The 22814-nt window shown below is 39.0% G+C and overlaps 2 protein-coding genes and 1 long non-coding RNA gene across 4 annotated transcripts; all 3 read right to left on the bottom strand.

Moving 5' to 3' along the window:
- Positions 1-10799: 10799 nt before the first annotated feature.
- Positions 10800-13605, bottom strand: LOC121988438 (14-3-3-like protein GF14-C). Its single transcript, XM_042541868.1, has 6 exons — positions 13474-13605; positions 12382-12831; positions 12224-12302; positions 11910-12032; positions 11187-11303; positions 10800-11100 (listed from the first exon to the last, which is right to left on the bottom strand). Exons 2-6 carry the CDS (start codon positions 12783-12785, stop codon positions 11041-11043), a joined length of 783 nt encoding a protein of 260 aa, XP_042397802.1. The 5' UTR covers positions 12786-12831; positions 13474-13605; the 3' UTR covers positions 10800-11040.
- Positions 13606-14563: 958 nt separating this feature from the next.
- On the bottom strand, positions 14564-21742 carry LOC121988435 (GDT1-like protein 5). 2 transcript variants are annotated; one of them, XM_042541864.1, is made up of 12 exons: positions 21583-21742; positions 21419-21487; positions 19676-19735; positions 19549-19596; positions 17401-17489; positions 17260-17296; positions 17132-17179; positions 15886-15954; positions 15771-15815; positions 15631-15692; positions 15462-15534; positions 14564-14967 (listed from the first exon to the last, which is right to left on the bottom strand). In XM_042541864.1, exons 1-12 carry the CDS (start codon positions 21601-21603, stop codon positions 14893-14895), a joined length of 696 nt encoding a protein of 231 aa, XP_042397798.1. In that variant the 5' UTR covers positions 21604-21742; the 3' UTR covers positions 14564-14892. The 2 variants fall into 2 exon arrangements, with proteins under 2 accessions (XP_042397798.1, XP_042397799.1); XM_042541865.1 differs by having other exon boundaries at positions 15886-15951.
- Positions 16314-17125, bottom strand: LOC121988437. The gene is made up of 2 exons (XR_006114027.1): positions 16566-17125; positions 16314-16476 (listed from the first exon to the last, which is right to left on the bottom strand). It is a non-coding gene; the product is annotated as an uncharacterized LOC121988437 (long non-coding RNA).
- Positions 21743-22814: the final 1072 nt, after the last annotated feature.

Genomic DNA, 22814 nt, shown 5'->3' with positions numbered 1-22814 from the left:
GACATCCTTTTGGGAAATAGTGCCGCTGACAAGAGGTCGATAGGTGGATCGTACGACGGAAGCTTCTACTATCTTGTCAGGGATATGCATGCCATGTTAAGGTATAGTGTCAGAGGTGTTGGACCCCGTGGTTATTTTGATGTGATTAACCCAGATAAGTTAGGTCCTGTATTGTTTTGATCTCTGTTTCTAAGTGTGCAAGAGCTTAGGAGAACAGGAAGTCAAGCGGAAGATGCAGCTAGCGAGAAGGATGACACGTGAAGGGAGCCGACAGGCTCGATGCATCCGAGGGACGAGGTGATGCAGAAGAGTATACTGGTGATGAGAAGAACGTATGTGATGTTCAAGGGACGAGAAGCCATAACGGAAGCCTACTCGAGGAGACGGTCAAAAATTGGGTTCGAGTGAGCCCTATTTCGATTGACCACAATCACCCAGACGATCGGAGCAACAGAACAGTGTGTGGAGACTATACTTGCTGCTAGAGGCGCCTTCAAAAGACATTGAAGGCGCCTCTGAGGCGCTCCCGTGTCTCCGCAACCTTCAGGCGGGAGGCGCCTTCCATGGGCATGAAAGACGCCCTCTATAGTATGGAATGCGCCCTCCATGAGCATAGAAGGCGCCTTTGACCAGAAAGTTAGCTGTTGGCAGTGGATAAATCTTTATCCACTGTGCCTCGCTGGAGGCGCCCTCCAACTCCTTTAGAGGCGCCCTCAAGTTACGGATAGGATTTTCAGGAGCTATAAAATGGCTCTTGGAGCGAGGAAATAGAATAACAACTACTGTAATCACTTTCCTAGTGTTTTCTAAGCTTTCATTATGTGTAAAAGGCTTCTCATCCTTTAGAGAAGGAGATTCTCAGTGAGCTTTGTAACCGCCTTGGATTAACAACCACCTAGGTTGTAACCAAATAAATAGTGACCTTTTACTTATTTTTTAAGTTGTTATTTTTGTTTATAATTACCTCACTAATCTCAGTCCAAGGATAGAGGAAGGGTGTACTTTTCTGTTTCAAGCGATTCAACCCTCTCTTGCCGACCCCGCTCCGCCAATAAGTGATATCAGAGCTCAACCGCCTCAGAAGGACTAACCGTCGACTAGAGCATCAAGATCAAGATGATGGTCGGACCAACGATTTATCCCCAAAATTTGAAGGAGAATTTACGTCATGGAAGAAACGCATGGAGGAATTCTTCAAAACTGACTTCGAAATTCTACTAATAATTAAATACGGTTTTATAGCTCCAAAAACCCCCCAAGGAGAAGAAAAAGAAGAATATTAGTGGACCAAGAAGGAGCAAGCAGACTTCGTAGCAAACGGACAAGCCGAGTTCACCTTTCAGCGTACTTCCACCCCAGGAAGTAAATCGAATCGGAGATTACAACTCAGCAAAGGAACTTTGGGAGAAGTTCCTGGAACTGCACGAAGGAACTTCCGAAACAAAGTTTGCGAGATGGGACGTGCTCCGGAATCAACTAACGAACCTCCGATGGAAGAAGGAGAGTCGGTAGCACAACTACACGGAAGACTCAAGGAGCTAATCACCGGATTATCAAACATCGGAGAAACGATAACGAATCGAGACGCACAAAGGTATGCATTAAATGCATTCTCAAGAACACCGGAATGGACATCTATAGTAGACTCCTACTATATCTCAAAGGATCTTGAGGTAAGTACACTAGATAATCTCTTTTTCGTTTTCGAATTACACGAATCTCGGTGTACAGGACAAAAGAGACCGAGCCAGAACATTGCCCTAAAGGTAAGAATGAACGATTCCGATTCCGAAAAATCAATTGATAAAGACGAAGCTGCCCTAATGGTAAGAAAGTTCAATAAGTTTATTCGATCTAATAAATTTAAATCGCAGACGAATAAGGATTATCGAAGCAAAATGAAGGTCCGTTGTTACAACTGTAACGAAGAAGAGCACATTAAGGATGAATGCCCTAAACTAAAGAAGAAGGAAAAGGAAAAGTACAAAAGACCAGTATTCTCCAAACACAAGAACCTGAAGACCACATGGGATGAATCATCATCCTCTGAGCTGAGGTTGAGACCTTCTCAGGACTAGCCCTAATGGCCAATCATCAAGTAGAAGATGAAACCAACTCATAGATGAGCATCGATGAAGGGGGAGGGTCATCAGAAGAAAGAAGTGATGAAGGGGGAGCATCAGAAATTAAGGTAAGTAAGGTACGCGCTCTATCTCCTAAGCAGTCTTTTAATTTTATTAAAATTCTTTATAAATATTTAGTAAAATTAGAAAAGGAAAATGTTGAGTTAAAATTGAACTTAGCAAAAACATGTCCCTTAGAATTATTTAACAATTTAAAGTTAGAAAATGATAAATTGAAAATACGAAACGAAAGTTTAAAAAAAGATGCATGCCGGAAGCCAAATAACTTTCAAAAGTCAAAACTTAAAATTTATGGAAAGTTAAACTGGTATATTAGAAAACATCAGAGACAACTTAGAAGAATTCCCAGAAAATATGTACCCCCCAGATTCTTAGCTAACCCAGTAGGAAGGAACTTATAATGGGTTCCAAAATCATACTTAGATTAAATATTTTTTTTATATAAGGCTTTCAGAAAAGTTAATGTTTAAATTCTTTAAGAGACTTTGTCTAGAAGTGGTTGATGATCCAATAACCAAGAAGACTTAGTGTCTCGCCATAGCTTGGAAGTCAATTACTGAATTGAGTATTTAATTGACAAACTGATAAGCTTGTGAAATTAATGAAATGCTTTCAATGTTTGACAATTATTTGAGAACTTCATTTTTTTAAATGTCAAGTTATTTTCTTATTGTACCATTTTTTTATGTAATCAAAGGAGGAAGAATAGGTACAAGTTTAGGGGGAGTTAGGATTTTTTTTAACTTTTATAATTTTGCTAACTCTATTTTATCACCCTGAATTTTGATAAATCAATTTGAATTATACTTGATGTTGCAATTTCTTTTATTGCAACTTGTTCATTATTACCCTAACTTGAACTTGGGTTGATGCACATCAAAAAGGGGGAGATTGTTGGACCTCGTGGTTGTTTTGGTGTGATCAAACAAGATAAGTTAGGTCCTGTATTATTTTGATCTCTGTGTCTAAGTGTGCATGAGCTTAGGAGCACAGGAAGTCGAGTGGAAAATGCAACTAGCGAGAAGGATGACATGTGAAGGGAGCCGACAGGCTCTGTGCATCCGAGGGACGAGGTGCTGCGGAAGAGTATATCGGTGAATGAGAATACGTATGCGACGTTCGAGGGGCGAGAAGCCAGAGTGGAAGTCTGCTTGAGAAGAAGGCCAGAAATTGGGTTCAGGTGAGCCTATTTCGGTTGGCCGCAATCAACCAGACGATCGAAGCAGCAGAAGAGTGTATGAAGACTATACTTGCTGCTAGAGGCGCCTTCAAAAGACATTGAAGGCTCCTCCGAGGCGCTCCCATGCCTCCGCAACCTTCAGGCGGGAGGCGCCTTCCGTGGGCATGGAAGGTGGTCTCCATGAGTATGGAAGGCGTCCTCCATGAGCATGGAAGGCGCCTTCGACCAGAAAGTTATCCGTTGGCAGTGGATAAATCTTTATCCACTGCGCCTCGCTGGAGGCGCCCTCCAACCCCTTTGGAGGCTCCCTCAAGCTACGAATAGATTTCCAGGAGCTATACAAAGGCTCATGGAGCTAGGAAATAGAATAACAACTTGTGTAATCACTTTCCTAGTGTTTTCTGAGCTTTCATTGAGTGTAAAAGGCTTCTCTGCCTTCGGAGAAGAAGATTCTTAGTGAGCTTTGCAATCGCCTTAGATTAACAACCACCTAGGTTGTAACCATGTAAATAGTGGTCTTTTACTTATTTTTTAAGTTGTTATTTCTGTTTATAATTGCCTCACTAATCTCAGTCCAAGGATAGAAGAAGGGTGTATTTTTCTGTTTCAGGCGATTCAACCCTCTCTTGCCGGCCCCGTTGTGGCAACAAGAGGTACTTTCCTGACAGGCACCTTCATGGGACATATTGGAGAATGTGTCCATGTCTCGAGGAGAGTGCATGTCGCCCACCATGGCTCTATATAAAGGGGGGTCCATCACCGGCGGAGGTACGCATTATTACTATTTGCGCCTACGTTACTGTAGCTCTGCTTTCCTTCTACAGTTCCAGTGACTGACTTGAGCGTCGAAGGGCCAATGCCGAGGACCCCTTTCCTGGTTCGACACTGACGTTACTTGTTTGCAGAGTGAAACAAGGTCTACAGCCGGTCAGCGAATCCGCTATATCCCTAACTTTCCACCTTCCCGCTTTCAGACAGAATCAACATAGATATAAGATCAAATAGATACAAGACATAGTAATGCCATATAGATAGGAAATTAGAATATCCATGAGTTCTTAGATCAATCCATATAACAATTACTCTAAAGACCTCACACGGTCGAGGTTGTCTCCTTCTCTATTTCATGGCACGGTTGTGTGGGATCACACGGCCTAAGTTCTCTCCACTTCCAGTAAGTGGCACGGCCGTGTGGATTTCACATGGCCAAGCCTCTTTATCTTTGTTTGTTCTCCGAATCGTCCACGAGCGTCATTTTTACAACAAAATTATATCCTGCCAGCAGAAAAACACACAAAGAGCATATCTTCAATAAAGAATACTAATTATGCTAAAACTATAATAAAAGGTGTAAAAAATGCATAGATCAAGTACACATTAAGTACGTGAATGTGCGTCACAGCATGCATAAAAGTGTATATAATTTATACACATAAGTCTTAGCGCTCCACACCTTAGTGCCAAGGCGTACAGAATAAACCTGGTCAGCTATCGCAATGGTCGAACATGTAATACAATTCTCAATATATATCTAGTTGGCCCAAGGGTCAGTCAGGCTTACTAGGCTTAGCTTCCTATCTCTCAATATATGTCTGATTGGTCCAAGGGTCGGTCGAGATTACAGGGCATAGTTCCCTATCTTGCAGCATTGAGGCAATTCTCAGCATATGGTCAGTCGGTTCCAGAGCTGATCAGACTTCCAAGACTATGGTTGATCGGTCACAATGTTGGTCAGGTCTACAAGGCTTAGTGCCCCCACTTATATATAAGGTAAGTGTATGAGATAATTCTCAGTACAAACTTGGTTGGTCTAAGAGTCGGTCATATTTAAGAGACTTAGTTCTTCATTTCTATTGCTAGTCTCTCATCATACAACCGATCGACTAATAGGTCGGTTGGATTGCCTCTAGGGGACAACATTGTTAGGAAATCACAACAAACCATCAGAGAATAACAGCTACTTGTTATAGAATATTTTGCTACTATAACATATACATACCATGGAACCTTTCTTGAAGGGTGGCTATACATCTTCCATTATCCGACATTCTGACATCATATTCTCTTAATTGCCTCATTGATGGCAGAGGTTATAAGAAATGATTCATATACTGGTAATGGAAGATTCCTCGGAGGATGACTACACTGTTAGAGCAATCTCAATGGTCCGTTTGACCATGTATTTTGGTGTTTGGGCAAAGGATTTAAGTTAGGTTCACCCTTGTATTTGATATGTGTATGTGAGTGTGCAGGTTTGCAGGATACACATATGACTCAGCTTGATAGCTTCGGGTCTGGTGAAGGATGGAGCATCCGAGGGACCATGGACAAGACAACAAGGACAAAGGCTGAGGGAAGCGACTTCGAGGCATACATGAAGGATGACATTAGGGACGAGCCGCGGGCTTGAATGCATCTGAGGGATGAGAGCCAAAGGAAGTAGGCTTGATCGTTTGGAGAAACCCCTAGATAGATTCAATGTTGGATCTAGAGGGTTAAGCATGGTATTGGGTAACCAACGACCCAACAATGATAGATCGGGGTTAGGATATCGATCTAATATCTCCAAGGCTAAGGGAAAGTCTTATACTAGGTGATCCTGTCCGAATCGCTGAATCAACGGACGCTGGGCACGTGGCGCTCTCCTGGTTGTTGACGTAGATCCCTGACCGGTCGTGCGTCACTCCGGCGAACCTGCAAAGAAGTCAGGCCGGGGAGGGGTTCCCGGCGACGACCCTCCGACGCTCAAGTCAGGCAAGTGGACAGCAAAGCAGTGGCTCTAAAACTCAGAGAACGCGTACCTCCGGCGAAGTGTGAGACTCCTTATATAGAGCTGGGAAGGGGCTTACGCACACATTCCGAGGCGACTACGTGTCCTCAGCCCATACCTCCGTATGGACTTGTCAGAGGAACATGCCGGGCCGACCTGACATTCGGCCAGGAGCTTCCCGAGCCGGACAGAAGGCAACCCGACCATGGGCGGGTTTCCGACGCTCATAGTGAAAAGGGTCACCGGGTCGAGCGGATAGCCCGCTCGGCCGAAGCATAAAGCATCGTTGCTGTGGAACACTCTCAGCTGAGCACCCGGTCGGACCGATCCTTACGCCCGGTCGGACCTATGCCTGCCGAGCGGATGAATGCTTGGCGTCAGGAAAAAGGAGACAAGGGAAAGGGGACATTAGGGAACATCATTTTCTGACAGCAGGCATGTTCGACGACCAGGCCATACATAGAATCGTACGACGGAAGGACCTGCTGTCCCATCAAAGAAGTGATCAGACTGTATAGTATGGTGTCAGGCATGTTCCTCTGACAAGCCCATGCTAAGGTATGGTACCAGGACACGTGTACGCCTCGGTAGGTGTGCCCGAGCCTCCCCACAGCTCTATATAAGAGCCTTCATACTTCGCCGGAGGTACGCATTCTCCCGTATTCGAAGCCACTTCTGCATTTCCTCTTGCCTGACTTGAGCGTCGGAGGGTCGTCGCCGGGAACCCCTCCCCGGCCCGACTTCTTTGCAGGTTCGCCGGAGGTCCACACGACCAGTCGGGGATCTACTTCAGCCCTTCGGAGAGCGCCACGTGCCCAGCGTCCGTTGATTCAGCGATTCGGACAGGATCACTAGGGTTGCATATGACATAGTAAGGAGAAACCAATAAATGGCAAGGAAAAATCATTTAATGGTAAGAAGAAGCTAACCACAGACAAGGTATCCAAGGTTAAGAAGGTTAGATTTGTAGACCAAGTGTCACCGAAGGTGCACCGATGTGGCCTAGCAATTATGGATGAGTCACCTAGGGAGGCGACCAAGGTTAAGAACTCTAGTGGAAACTCAAAGAGTCAATTTGGGACTCATGGCAAATGGATCTCAAGTGTGTTTTGCTTGAGAGTCTAGATTGGGTCATGGAATGTTCCAAGTGATTTGGAGACAGATTTGAGTCTCAACCTTAGGAAATTGACATAATTAGGATGTGTTTTATGCTTAGAAATATGACATTGGGGTCATATAGCATGATAATTGGTGGATGTATAGATGTCATTTAAACCAATGCTAAGGATGCATTGTGGTTTAGTATGAGCAACTACACCAAAAGGAAGCCAAAACTAGGACTTTATGTCAAGGTTCAATTAAACCATTTAGCTAGTTTTAGGTTTTGTGTCAATCTTGGGATTGGTGATAGATACATTTTTTAATGTATTTTTTCCAAGTAGGATGAGTAAAACAGATATCTCCACAAAATTTAGGGATTTTTAGATGTCTGTGGAATTTCTGGTGCATTTCTGAAGTTGAGTTCAGAATGTCAAAATGGGTTGAAAACAGAGTGTCGGTCGACTGATACAGTTACTAGTCGACTGGTAACAGTGTTTATCGAATACAGAATGGTTCTGTGGGTTTGTTTCGATAAGGATAGTCGACTTGTGCTTTTGACAATCAGCTGGTGCTTTTGACAGTCGACTGATACCAGCCTGAAACTGTTTTTCAGCATTGGGTTTTGACCGGAATAACTCGTATAAATGTATGAGATTCATGGGGGATAAATACACGCTTAGATGACTAGTTTCAATAATTGAGATATTGTTGGAGCTTTTTAATGTTAGGCAAAGGTAGGTTTAGTTGGAAAAACCTGAAAATACCTTTGCGATGGTGAAAATCCTAGCTCGGGAGCTTAGGTGTACGGGGAGTCTTGTAATAGGTTAGCCCTGTGGTAAAATTCCTAGCTCAATGGGGAGCATAGGTGCAGGGGGAGCCTTGTGATAGGTTAGCCCTGTGGTAAAATTCCTAGCTCAATGGGGAGCATAAGTGTAGGGGGAGCCTTGTAATAGGTTCCAATGTATGTTTACATTTTTGATTCGACGGTGTAAGTTCAAGTGTATAGCCTTGGCAACGTAAGTCCATTCGGCGGCATAAGTCCAAGTGTATAGCCTTGACAACGTAAGTCCATTCTTTTTAGCATGTTTATTTGCTATTATGTTTTTCCTAACTTAAATGTATTGTCAAACATCAAAAAGGGGGAGATTGTTGGAGCAATCTCAATGGTCCGTACGACCATGTATTTTGGTGTTTGGGAAAAGGGTTTAAGTTATGTTCACCATTGTATTTGATATGTGTATGTGAGTGTGCAGGTTTGCAGGATATACATATGACTCAGCTTGGTGGCTTCAGGTTCGGTGAAGGATGGAGCATCCAAGGGACTGTGGACAAGACAGCAAGGACAAAGGCCGAGGGAAACGACTTTGAGGCATACGCGAAGGATGACATTGAGGACGAGCCGCGAGCTTGAATGCATCCGAAGGACGAGAGCCAAAGGAAGTAGGCTTGAAGGCAAGAGGTCAAGGCTACAACGAAGAAGAGTCAAGTGAGTCGTAAGAGTGAGGGTCCGAGTGTTGAGAGACTGTACTCGGGGTACCAGTCGACTGATGGAAATGGCAGTTGACTGGACTGGGAGCGAACAGAATGCTTCTGTTCGCTCGGCTAGTGTAGAGCAGTCGACTGGTACTTTCATCAGTCGATTGGTATCGAGCCGTTGGGTTGTAACGGTCGAATCTCCACAGAGGACAGTCGACTGACACTTTCACCGGTCGATTGGTAAGCGGGGGTTTCCAACCCGTGGTCTATATAACCAAGGCTTTAGAGCTTGGTTAAGGTTGACAAAATAAAGGTGGTTAACTCCTATTAGTAGTCTACCTCTTCCCTAGCGTCTCAAGTGTTCTTGTGAGAGTTGTGGTGAGATTTCTCCATCCACAAGGAGCTACGTGAGTTAGCCGGAGTTTGCCGGGAAGTCATCCATCGATGGATCGGGATCGTCCACCTTACGGACAGCCGTGGAGTAGGAGCCTTATCTCTTAAGCACGTTAAACAACATGTAGTGGTTTGCTTGTTTCTTCTTTGTCTTTAGCTTTCGTATTTGTGTTTGTATTGTTTGTATTCCGTTATACTAACAAATATGTAGGAAGCGATCGATTTGGGGGGGACCGACTATTCAACCCCCTTTCTAGCCGGTCATACAAGATCCCCAACATACACCTCTTCCAAGTTGTACATCTTCCATCACCAGACATATTTTGACATCAAATATTCCCTATTGCCTCATTATTAGGAAGATTATGTGAGACAACATTTAAAGGGATTCTCTCCATTGGCCAGGTATGAAAAAACATCCTCATGTTTTACATTACGTACACACATTTACTGTTCATCTTCTTCTCCACTTTAGAGGGTCTACACTAAGGACTCCCTCCCTGATTCTCGCGCTAACGTTTCTTTGCTCTCCTTGCTATGTGCACAGAAAGGAGTACCTCGGAGGAGTGCTAGGCTTGATTTCCTTCTCTATTCCAGAGTCTTCTCCCAATCAACAACAAAGTCATCTGCCTAGCGCATCATCTCCACAATTTTAAGACAGAATCAGTTAAAATAAGAGATGATGAGTTACTCAGAACCAAGAACTTTAAATATTTAAGATCATTTTGTAAAAGATTGAGGAATGAAGAAAGATATCTTACATAGAATACAAACAAGAAGGTTGAGATGGAGAAGAGCGTTAGGTGACTGTGAAATACCTCTAAAACTTAAAAAAAAGTTCTACAAAACCTCAGATAAACCTGTTATGTTGTATGGAGTTGAATGTTGGACTATAACTTGAGCACATAAGCAAAAGATGAGAGTTGCAGAGATAAGGATGTTAAAGTGAATGTGTGGACATACGAGGATAGACAAAATAAAATATGAGAATATTAAAGAGAAAGTCAACTATTAAAGAAAAACTTAGAAAGATGTTTAAGATGGTACATACATATATTTTTATACGACCAATAAATACTCTAGTTAGGTGATGTGAAACTATGACAAACACACGTATCAAACGAGAAGACAAAAAAAAAAACTTGATTAGCAACAATAAAACAAGAAAAAAATTATTTAAGTATAGATGTAACAAAAGACGAAATCGCTCGCCTCCAACGCCCCCGCCGCACCCGACCTCATGCCATCATGAAAGAGGTAAATCACGATAGCCGAGAAGACAAATGATGGTGAGATAAGTTGCACAGGATCCAGGAATTTACGTCCTGACAACCTTACGATTCGATCCCACGACCTCATGTGACAAACATACCACCACTTATAGCTCATCCAATGTGCTACCATTTTCTTTATCATGCTCTTATGTTTTCAATTGCATTAGGTGTTTGGTGTATTAATTATTGGGTTTATACATAAATCTAACACTATTTTATCAATTTTTGGAAAAAATATACATTAGTATCCATATTATAAATGGCAAACAATCTATTTATCCATATTACAATTCGTGTACGGACTTTGCTAAGCAAAATATCTATTCATCTTGAATGGTAGACATGCAAAGGAGTATGTTCCTAATAAATGTATGAGCCAAATATCTAAATGAATTTGTATCAGTGAAATAATGACATGATCAAGCCCTAGAAGACGATAGGCTCAAAGCGAAGCGCCAAAATTCGCAAGCAAAAGACGACGATAATTCAAATAGAAAGCATAGCGTATCAAAACTAGAATAAAGGAGAACAAACTCAAGAAAACAAAGCGACAGACCTACTTCATGCTACTGTTCACCTCCACATTCTTGATCAAACGACAGTGTTCGAATAGAAATTCTAGCACACCAAGACTACATGAAAGAAACCACAAACTCAAGAATATCAAGCAGCATCGATCTCAGGGCAAGCTTGCTCTTCCTGTTACTGTCCTTCCCCGGATTCACGCTTTGGGGCCTCTTTGATCTCATCTCCAACATCCTCCTGAAAGCAAGGCATAAATGTGAAAAAGATGTGAGGAAGACAAAATTAATAGGAAGGGAAAGTAAACATCAAGGGGAAGAACTGACAGTAATATCAGAGGTCCATAAGGTTAGGTTGTCACGAAGAAGTTGCATGATCAATGTGCTATCTTTGTAAGATTCCTCACTGAGAGTGTCCAACTCTGAGATAGCCTCATCAAAAGCCTGTAGAAGATTAGGAACTATGTAGTTTTTGAAGAAGCAATTCCAGACTACATTCACAAACTGAAATGAATGAAGTATCACTGAACTAAACATTGTAAAAGCTATCGCATCTCTAGGTTGAAAATTTGAACTTTCAGCCTCAACCAATAAATTAAAAAAAAAAAAAAAAAAATCTATCAGCTATGAATGAGAGGGTTCCATAGCAAAATTTCCATTATCCATGGCTCTTGGCAAAATCTGATAAGCCAAATCAAAGATCAAGTAAACTTGAATAGCCTATCACCTTGCTCCTGGTCAAGTGACTAGGATTCAAAATGGACTCAATCTGACTCTTAAGAACGTTCCACGAGTAAGCAAAATAAAAACTATCAAGATGGCAGCTGATGTTTCTTCCACTTGACTTAATGTGGTATATGTGTCTGCTTTCCTCATTAGACTTCAAGGTAGTAAAAGAAATAGACTGAAAGCCCTTAACATCCAATTTAATATATAATCATACATAAGATTGTCACTTATCACTTATTATATTAAATTAGTGCACAATATAATTATAATTAAAGATAATAATGTCTACACACTTAAGAAAAGGATATTAGAAAGTCAGACCTGTTTTGCCAGGCTGCAAGCCCGATCAGGAGAGTTCACAATTTCATAGTAGAATACTGAGAAATTAAGAGCCAGACCTAGCCTAATAGGATGAGTTGGAGCCAGTTCAGCCAGGGCAATGTCCTGTAAAATTTGGAAACGAATTTAAGAAAAAATATAACAATAGAAATGTAGTCTAGTCAAAAATCAATTCTAGTGCATCCTTGACAAATAAAATTATTATGTAACCAATAGCAGACTGTAGGTGATTCACACACGTCTAGACTATTGAAACAAGTTGATTTTTCATGGTGAAGAGACAATTAGGATCAAACCTGAGCAGACTTGTAGGCTTGCAGTGTACTCTCTGCAGCCTCCTTTCTCTCATCTCCAGTCTTGAATTCCGCAAGGTACCTATTTGAAGTGAAAAATTAAGCCCTTCTGATATAAATGTATCAAACAAGAAGAAAAATGAACTCAGTTATTGGTGAACCTGTGGTAATCCCCCTTCATCTTCAAGTAAAACACCTTGGACTCTGCAGCAGTGGAAGAAGGTACGAGATGAGAATCAAGCAATTGCAGAATTCCATCGCAGATCTTGCTGAGCTCCGTCTCAATCTTGCCACGATACTCCTTGATCGAGGAAACATGCCCCTCATTCCCGCGGCTCTCTTCCTTCTGTTCAATGGAGGAGATGATGCGCCACGACGCACGGCGAGCCCCAATAACATTTTTGTAGGCCACAGAAAGGAGATTGCGCTCCTCCACTGTAAGCTCTTTCACGTCAACCGTCTTTGCAACCTTCTCCATGAAGTCAACCATTTCCTCATAGCGTTCAGCTTGCTCGGCTAGCTTGGCCAAGTAAACATTGTCCTCACGGGATGATTCCTGCGACATCCTTCCTTACTCTTTATGAATCTAGTGAACTATTGTCTTATAGAACCTGCAAGTAAACAGATCCAGAACAAGAACATAATGTTTCCCCAACTATTTTATATCCAAACACCAGATCATAATGATTCGTTTAACAGATAAATCAAAACGATTGAGCCAAAAAAAATAAGAGAGAGAGAGAGAGAGAGAGAGAGAGAGATTTTCTTTAGTTTTTCAGCTTCAAATAGAAAAAAAAATATCTTGAAAAAAAAGAAAGGGAAATTATTCTACCTAGCTAAGGCAAGAAAGAGCAATACTTTCCTAATTGATATGTGCAAAAAAAAAAAAAGAAAGGGATTTGAAGCATTTGCGAAATTGCACACTGAATCTTACACCAATAATCCAAATCATCTTGATCCAGAAAAGAAGACGGCCACCGACAAAAACGAAACTTAAGATCAAAACCTCATTATGTTTTCGGGGGGAAAAAAAAGAAAAGAAACAATAATCCAACCAACCAGGCAATCATCACCGCAGAAGATAAAAAACACGGTTAATACCGATTTAAAAATCGAGAAAATGCAGATCATCAAAAACAAAACCATTCGAAGGAGAAAACCTAACCCTCGCCACGCAAAGAACAAGACCGATTCAGTGGGAAAAAATGGAGACGAGGAGAAGAAATCGAAGCAGAAGCGGATAGGAAAGGCACCTTGCGATTGAGTTCGTCGAGGAGCAACGCGGAAAACCCTGCGCAAGACTCTCTCTCTCTCTTCGATCTCCTCTTTAGACTTCGGATTTAACCTCCTTGACGCTTTCATCGATATATATAAAGAGCTCACGTCCGGTCATATCTCCAATGAAATAATGCCACGTAGAGTACCTACCCCATACGACCAGATAAATTTAGGGCGAAAATAAAAAAGATACCATTTAAAATATATACAATATATCAAAAGGCACCCTATATTTTGAAATATTTTAAAGGACGATCTTATAATTTTTTAAAAAATAAAACGTAACACAATTTTCCATTGACCTATTGAAAAGCTTGAACTATATGCGCATAACATATAATTAAAAGTTTCAATTATATTATCATCAAAAATTACTTTCTAATTTATATTAGATTATTAACTACTTTATAAAATTTTTAATTGCATATGGCAAGGAGGCGTTTATTCCATGCCTCCGTAATGTTAAAGATGTGCAAAGATAGAGCTTAGCTAGCCAATTGTAAGATAGTGTGGAAGGAAAATTGGATGTATATAGATGTGCATCATTGCATGAGTTGTGTATTTTTCATATATATATATATATATATATATATAGTAATTACAGTGCTATTATAAAATTTATAAGATTTAAGATTTATATGAAGGACGAAAAGATTTCACTGTCTATTATAAAATTTATATATATAAACATCACTAAAACTAACTTGGGTGGATAAACAAAATTATGTACAAAGAAAATAAGAGCATAATTTTATTGAAATCCAAAATAAACACGAAAAAAAAAACACTTCGGTCTGACTCCATTTTCCAGTCCAAATAAACATATTCCTTCCTTCCCTCTTCACGTCTTATCCTTCCCCTCTCTCCTCCCGCACGTAAACAGTGTCAAAGTTCAAGATGATGGAAGACAAAAGATATCACCATATAAAATTTTAAGATCTTGATGTATCCTACCTTGTACCTTGACGATTTACACTAATAATTAATAATTATTCACAGAAATACTAATAGTTAATAGTTATTTATCTCCTTCGTATTGATTTAAAAATAAGTTAACAGAAATACTAGAGTGAACAAATAGCTTCGATTTTAGAGTAAATAAGTGCTCACCAGCAATACCATAAAAAAAAAAAAATCTAAGTGCAATAAAAACATCCTTGCATGATTTTGGCTTTTGTTTTTTTTTCTTACGAGAATCCTTGATAAAACATATGATTTTTGTTTAAAAGACCATATGTATAAAAGAGAGTGTTCATCCTGCTTCCAAAATGGGCAGCAGCCAATAAATTGATTTTCTGGGTTTAGATGAGAGAGGAGAAACAGGGTGTTTTGCCATGGGTACTTTTGCTTCGTCCAGTAAGGAGGCATCAAATGCACTTTTAAGTTCTTTTCTTTCACGATGTTTCTGCTTCGGATAGGAAGGACTGGAGACCAAATATTAAGAAAAGTACGCCACTGGAGAGCGCAACCTGCAGTCAGATTAATCTGGCATCAGTTCCGGCAAGTTCAGTGTTTTCAAAATTGGAACCAGGCAGATCAAGCAATGAAGCAAAAGTGATAAAGTTCATGGAGTAAAAGAACCCCAGTTGAACCAAAAAACCGCCAATCCACTTGTGAGATATATGAAATCAGTTCTAGCAAAGTATATTTCAGTGTTTCAGAAGCAGGACTGGACCGAGCGGTTAAACCAACATGAATCAGAAGCAAGACTGGTCTAGTTCATGGAATAGAAGAATCCTTTCGGAACCAGATTTTACATCCAGAAAATCAGCTGGCCCACTGTTAAGAAACACTGGTACGTTCATCATCAATTCCAGTGAGATAGTCCAGTGTTTCAAAAACTGGACAAGACCGAGCTGTTCCTGTTGAACCAGATTTTGGCTTGGCAAAAGCCGCTGGTCCAGTTTTATAAAATATGGGTTCAGTTGTGAACTTTATGCGACAAATATAAATGGTTTCTCACCATTTTTTCCGATATCTGTGATGCCAAGCTCTTTCCTCCAAGTACTGCTGCTGTCGTGCACAATGCTTGCCCGCTGTCATCCAAATAAAAAAGAAATATATGCGCATATATTAGTATTATTCCCCAGAAAATGGGAGGAAAAAAAAGTGACGAGTGTTTGAGGCTGTACATAATGCCACCTAAAACTACACCCAGTGGATTAGCATCGGAGGCCAATCCAATTGTAGCAATCTGCAAAAAACAAATCAGCGTAAGACAGTGAAAATATCCTACAAGGGAAGGAATTTATTAGCTTCAACCATGATTTACCTGGCTCTTGTCACCCCATTCACCAAAAAAAGTGATGGAAAATGCCTGCATTAGCACTTAACATGATGCTGAGGATTTAGAATAATTTTAGATTTTGTTTCTTTAGAGACACTACCTTTAGGAAGATGGGGGAGAAGAATTGGGTTAGAAATGGCCGCTGCTGTTTCTTTAAATCATCACTCTGCTATCGATAAACACAATCGTATGACAGTATCAATAATGCAAGTTCCAGTCAAAATTCTGCTCAAATGAAATCTTTTACATATAAAATTGTGCAATGTGACATGCAAAATATTTGCATAGGATGAGTTAATTTGGTAAGGCCCTTGTCTGAAATTTATGAGAAAAATATCAAAAAAAATATTGCTGAGAGGATTGCAATTCTATTACTCGAAGTCAAGAGAACCAGCTGATCCTACTCATAATAATAATAAGAAACTTCAAGCAACAAGATAAGATTGGCTACATGGATCCTTGCATCCACAGATTTCCTTGTGGAAAAGAAATATGCGTTAGAGAAGGCCTCCCATTTTTTCAGCTTGCAGATTGGCCATTTAATTCAAGTTTCAGCCAAGCGCTAGTCTTGCATCAGAAGAAGATTATTGTTTACTTTAGAGCTCTAAGAAGAGAATGACTTTTGGACAGGTCAGATAATTTCTGGAGTCATTCTATCCTTGTCTGATTGATAGCATAAAGTTTTGCAGATCTGTGAAGCAGAAAAAGCGACCTTGACATTTCACAGACTGAAAAAGACAGAAAAAGCTAGCTTAGGAATAGATTGAGATCAGCTCCTACTTCTAGTCTTTTCTGCAGCTAAACCTGTAGTTGATATTGCTGGAATAAATGCTCAAAAGAACACACTTGCGTTCCAAAGCACGCATCATTATGAATGAACCCACTTTATCTTGGATAACAACCTCACATAGAGAAAGAAGATCTCACACAAGGAATTGAAAAAGAAAAAAAAAAACTTTATTAACTGAAAATTGTCATGATGCATGTGTTCTTTACCCCTTTATAAATTGACAATATCTCATCTTTATAAATAATGACTCAACTTATCCTAATAAATCCTCTAATTGACTTTTTCTTAAGAAAATAAACATTTTAAAAAGAATTCTAGCTACTTTTCTAAAAAAAATAACAAATTATAAAAGTTTTAAACAAGTTAGATGAATTATTGGCAGTAAGTAAATCTAGTAAGCTTAAATTTGTTCTGACAACTTTGGTTCTAGTTATTCTACCTGTGATCTTGCAGTTGTCTTGTATAGATGATAGGAAAGTGAGAAATAAGACACTAGAGTTTGGATGTGGAAAACCTAAAAGCTTATATGCAGAAATTATGCACAGAAAAAAAAAACCTTGAAATTGCTTTTGGAGCTATCTCCTTCAGCCTTCCAATCGGCACTCTGAACATTTGAAGAAACTTAATGAAGTTCCACCCATGATATTAGTCGAAGACCAAATCTTAAAGATAATTTTAACTAACCAATTTAGCTTCTACTTCTGCTAATTCTTCAGCCTCACTACACGAATATTAAATATAATGTCAGATAATACTAAAACACCTGATATAGGTGAAGACGAGATAACACTGAAACAGACTGAAGGAGGGATTTAAAAGATTTACCCATCTTCTGTAAAACCTTCCCATAACGACCAAAAACCGAAACCAAAGAACAGTATGGTTGTTATATGGTGTGACCATTTGCGAGAAATCTGCATCAGAAAAAGTACCAATCTAACTTGGAGTATAAGGCAAAATGCCAGAGCTGAGTATGATTATCTTATAATGTAATTATAAGTGCAAGGAAAAGGCATTAACAAGACTAGAAATAGTTATAACTTTCTCTTCAGGTTTTGGACTCTAGAGCATATCTGCTGCTTAATTTCTTTTCTTAAGTGTGCAAATAAGAAAAAACATAAGCAATATATGTTCAATGGTCAACTTGAATTGGAATCTGAATGCTCTATAAATTCAAGTTGTGAGTATAATCAGTATATTTATCCATATAACTGCTAGAAAAGGGTTAAATCAAGTTAACAAAAGGTCGTACAAGAATATTAAAAAACAGAAAGAATGACAATCAAATAGTTCAAGTACCAATAGTGTATATGATATGTTCCATGAAGTTTGGCAACTCAAGCTAACATGTAAAGAAAGTTAAGATGCTACCTGCTAAAGAGGTCATAGATTATGCTGGCAGAGCCATAATGATAAGCATAAGAAAAGTCAGAGTTGAGGAGGTTTGAATATGAGTTCCACCAAGGAAAATCATGAGAACCTACCACATAGCACTTGACAGTTGGAAGCTTTTAAATCTATTAACTAATTTATTCTGATTCCCAAATTTATAATTTCAGCCACCTTATGATAAGGGCAGCCCGGTGCACGAAGCTCCCACCATGCGGGGTCCCGGGGAAGGATCCATTGTACGCAGCCTTACCTTGCTTTTTGCAAGAAGTTGTTTCCAGGATTTGAACCCGTGACCTTTTGGTCACATGGCAACAACTTTACCGTTGCGCCAAGGCTCCCCTTCTTCAGCCACCTTATGATAAGTGATCTAAATGAAGTGTATATAAATAATGCAATGTAATCTAGTTGATGAGAAAAAATTATCTAACTAGATTAAGTAGTTTGCTGATCCTACCAAAAGTCAACATGATTTCCAGCATCAACTAAGATGTCTCCTGATCCAATGTCTCCTTAAAGAAGATCACCTAAACCAATTGACCCCACAAAGATCTACTATATTGCCTCATAATTTGGCAGATTCAAACCAGGTGCTTTATCTCGGAGTTGAAATTCAGAACGTTAAAAAAGATTATTTACTTAAGACATGCATATACATTTTGCCCAATGCAAAAGATCAAGGCCGAAACTAACCCTGGAAAAGTGTTAGTCTCCTGCAAAACAGAGTTAGAGTAATAGCAAATAATAAACCACTATAAAAGATAACTTTTGACAGTCTCCGGACTGTCCGATTCTGACTTTCAGATTTCCCGGAAGCCCTAGGTCGAATCGACGCCTACTGTTCCCTCAACGGGGAATGCGTCCTCACCTACTCCTCTCAGGAGAGTTTACCTTTTGCCAAACCGGTCCTCCAAACCAACTTGACTTTTGCTCAACGCCCGAGACTTCAGGTCTTCATGCTGAACATCCGCTCCATGACCCGTACAGACTTTCACCTAGTCTGCGACCACCAGGATTTTCATCTAGAGTCCCCGACTTTAGGATTTCGCCCAAAGAACTCAACCCGCCAAGACTTCACCTTGCCTAACTGCAGTTAAGACTTTCCACAACCTAAGGTTACCACCCCCTAGGACGTAGGGTTACCTCCCCCTAGGGTTTTCCATAACCTAGGGTTACCACCCCCTAGGACCTAAGATTACCTCCCCTAGGGTTTTCCACCTATCTAGTGTCAACTAGGACTTTTGCCTAAGAACACTTAGGACTTTCCTACAAGCTCAATCACACTTGTTAGACAACAAGTAACCTTAACTTTGAACCTTTTGCCATAATCAAAACTTAGGTTCGATTATCTGGTGCTCCCTGCACCAACACTAACTACAACTATTAGTACTTGTATTTAATCTATCCAAATCACTTCAGTGTACATATGACTCCAAGAGTTATCTCATTCATGTAATACCAGAAGAGAACAAATTACTGCAAAATGTACACTTGAGCAAATCTGTCAGTCGATAGATCAATTCAATCGGTAAACACATATGGCAAAGAAAAAGTGGTGATTCTTGCTGATCTTGAACAGCTTACCAGATTAGGTGCAGCCCAACCAAGAGAGGCTGACAAAATGGTCATAACCTACAACAACAAGCGCAACAGATGTAAAGGCAAAAAAAAAACAATAAGACATAATAAAGATGTAACGCATGCAACTCACAATTAAGGCTGATAAACATCCCGATAACACAATCTTGCGAGGATGCCGCATTGCTAAGATCTTATGATGAAAAATATGCAGTGTTAGTTAAATCAGTTTCTAGAATACCATGGTCAGTTAAATCAGTGTTTAGAAGAGAATGCAAGGTTAAATTGGTGTTTAGAATACCATGGAAAAACAGAATCAATTATCCAAAACTCAAAAAGATAATTCACAAGTTTGTTTTCAAGAAAAAAAAAATCATTGTATCATATTTGGTCCCATAATTGTGGTAACAAAACAAATATTGATTACATAATTGTGGCAACAAATCAAATATTGATTACTTCACTTCAATATTATAACCTGGACATTATCCAATCACAATGTTCTCACAGTGTTGGAAACCATAAGGCATTAACGTACGTTGGTGAAGTCTGCGATCTTCCTGTCTTGTTTTAGTTGTTGGTGATAGTGGCAACTCCAAGGGAAGACATTTAGTTTCTCCAAAGACTTCTTGTAGAATCTTGTGGTGATTTAATATGTGCCTTATGGATTTTTGCAGTTCCAACCAAATTGATCATTAAATGATTGTTTGTATGCTCCCATGACAACTTGAAGGTATAACCTCCTCATTAAAGAAGTTTGGCAGACTCCAAAAAAGGTTGTAACTTCAAGCTAGTTATAGTCATTCTATGGTACTCATGTGTGTGCTACTTTAAGTTATTGTTTACGTGAGGAGATAGTACTCTTCCTTTACAGCAAACCATGCACATTTTTGCATCTTTATGTCATTGGGCTTTCATCGTTTGTATTTCCATCTAACCTCATCTTGTAGCATATATCCTATGATTCAAGTTACTGCAGCCAAACATAGAGAACTAAACACCAAAACGATGAGAAAAGCCTAAGTATGTTTTGTACATTAGGAAAATTTCTTTGCTTGAGATTGTAACCACTATTATGCTTCTGTACGTTTGTGCAACACAAAGAGAAGTTATCCAATCTGCATAGCATTGCAGGATTAGACACAATCACAATGCAAATAGCCAAAATGCAAATGAAAAGCTATCTACTCAGATGATTCACAGACTTGGCCAGAAATTATTTAAAGAAAGATTGATTTGAAACTGAGCTTAAATTGTTACTCATAGTGGAGGAATCAAAATAACGAAGTATAATAAGGCTAGATATTCAATTTGTTGTGTTCTTCAAAGTGAATCAGCAATCATATTTTGGGTCTCAAATGGAACCCAAGACCACTGCAACAGTCACTAAAATTCAAAACTAATAGATTGACAATTATAGACATCAGCTAAGCATTATGAAAAGGTGATATGGAGAGTATCAATATTCACAATCCTGGATTCCATATGCTCTTGCATGGAAGATGCTCAATAGAATATAATAATGTGAAAGACAAAGAACGAACTAGTGTTTAGCGTCGACCTAGGGCACTACATCAAAAACAGCAAAAGTAGCTACTCGTCCATCACAAAACTTGGCATATTGTTGTGTTCTTCAACTTCTTTCCGAGATAAATAAAACAGGACGAGAACTATACTACCACATGTTTAGCGTCGATCCTTCATTTACCTTCATAATTTCCACGAAACACCATTCTGGACTAAAAAGTCAAATTACAATGCCAACGCAGTCCTACCTTATCGAAGAACCAATGCCATCCAAAACTTCATATCACTAGATATAAGATCTTATAGCAAACACCAAAAGAAGAAAAAGAAACAGAGCGTCAAAATTAACCGCGGCAGCGAAGAATGTCTTGTCGCCGATCTCCGATAGCACAGTCATGGCAAGCGATTTGGTGAGACCCTGACCAAAACAAAGCACGGAAGCACAGATCATGAACAGAAGCAACACCAGCTCAAATCTGGAACGAGAGCGGTTAATTGAACTTGAATATTGACCTCGAATAGAGACAACCCCATCTTCGTCTTCCTCGACTCAAATCCAACGCCAAGGTCTCCTGCGAAGGCGCTCGAGATCAGCGAGGCGGGCGGGTGGACACGGCAATGGAGTCCACGAGTAGCCAAATGAGTGGGCTCGTACCGATTTGCCGGCTAATTAAATAGAACCCTAAATATTAAATAAATAAACAAGAAAATTGTCAAGTTTAACTACATTCTCAAATAAGAATTTATGGTAGCATTCCCTACCTACTTTAATACGTACAATCAAAACAGACCTTAATCATTAAAATAGGTCTATATTAATAGACGTTTCTTTTTTAAATAAAATAATAAAAGAACATTCCATTATATTTTTTATTTTTTATTATTTTTTTATTTTAATGTTATTGGATTAGTTATTTATAATGGGTAAAAAATAAATCGATTTAACTTGGTAAAAAATTATATATAAAATACTTTTATATTAAAAATATTTTTTATCAACTTAATTAAAATTATTTAAATTTATTTTATTAAAATTATCAATAATATTATTGTAATAGTCATTAGTTAGTTTAAAATTGACTACTATAATAAAGAGATTTTATATATAAAAAAAATATGTATAGATTTTTTTATCAAATTGAACAGATTTATTTTTACATAGCTACATGGGTAGAAATAAGAATATTTTTAAAATAAAAAAATATGTGTGATATTGATTTAACTTTCTTTAAAAAAAAAACTTCTTCTTAACTATTTTAATAATTAGGGGGGCGCCAATTTTTTATTCTTTAACTGTAATATAATAAAAATGCTAAAATATTTTAGGTTTCTCCTAGTGCATGGATTATTATATTAATACGGAATTGTTTGAAATCTTGATTGAATGAAACAAAAATCCAAATTAAAGTATGATTACAAGCCGCTAAGCCAACTTTCTCTTAATTAATGATTAGATCAATCCTGAATTAGTAAACAGAATGCAATGTTCATGAGCTATAAAATCAAGTCCTCGGGCAATGGAGTGAACGTCTGTATTTGATTTTTAAAATATTTAAGGATCGAGTTTTAGATTCGAATTTTTTTAATAAATAGTTGATCTAAAAATATTTGATTGATTAATCATCACTCCGTGACACATGAAAAAATTTTATAAAACAAAATTGATCATCCTTAAATTAAATCACATCCATGAGCATAATTTAATTAATTTGGTCAACTAGCTAGGGGATATTATTGAGGTGACA

Source organism: Zingiber officinale, chromosome 6B, assembly GCF_018446385.1.
Source record: "Zingiber officinale cultivar Zhangliang chromosome 6B, Zo_v1.1, whole genome shotgun sequence".
In the NCBI taxonomy this organism is placed as follows: domain Eukaryota; kingdom Viridiplantae; phylum Streptophyta; class Magnoliopsida; order Zingiberales; family Zingiberaceae; genus Zingiber; species Zingiber officinale.
This window is presented reverse-complemented; position numbering and strand designations above follow the sequence as displayed.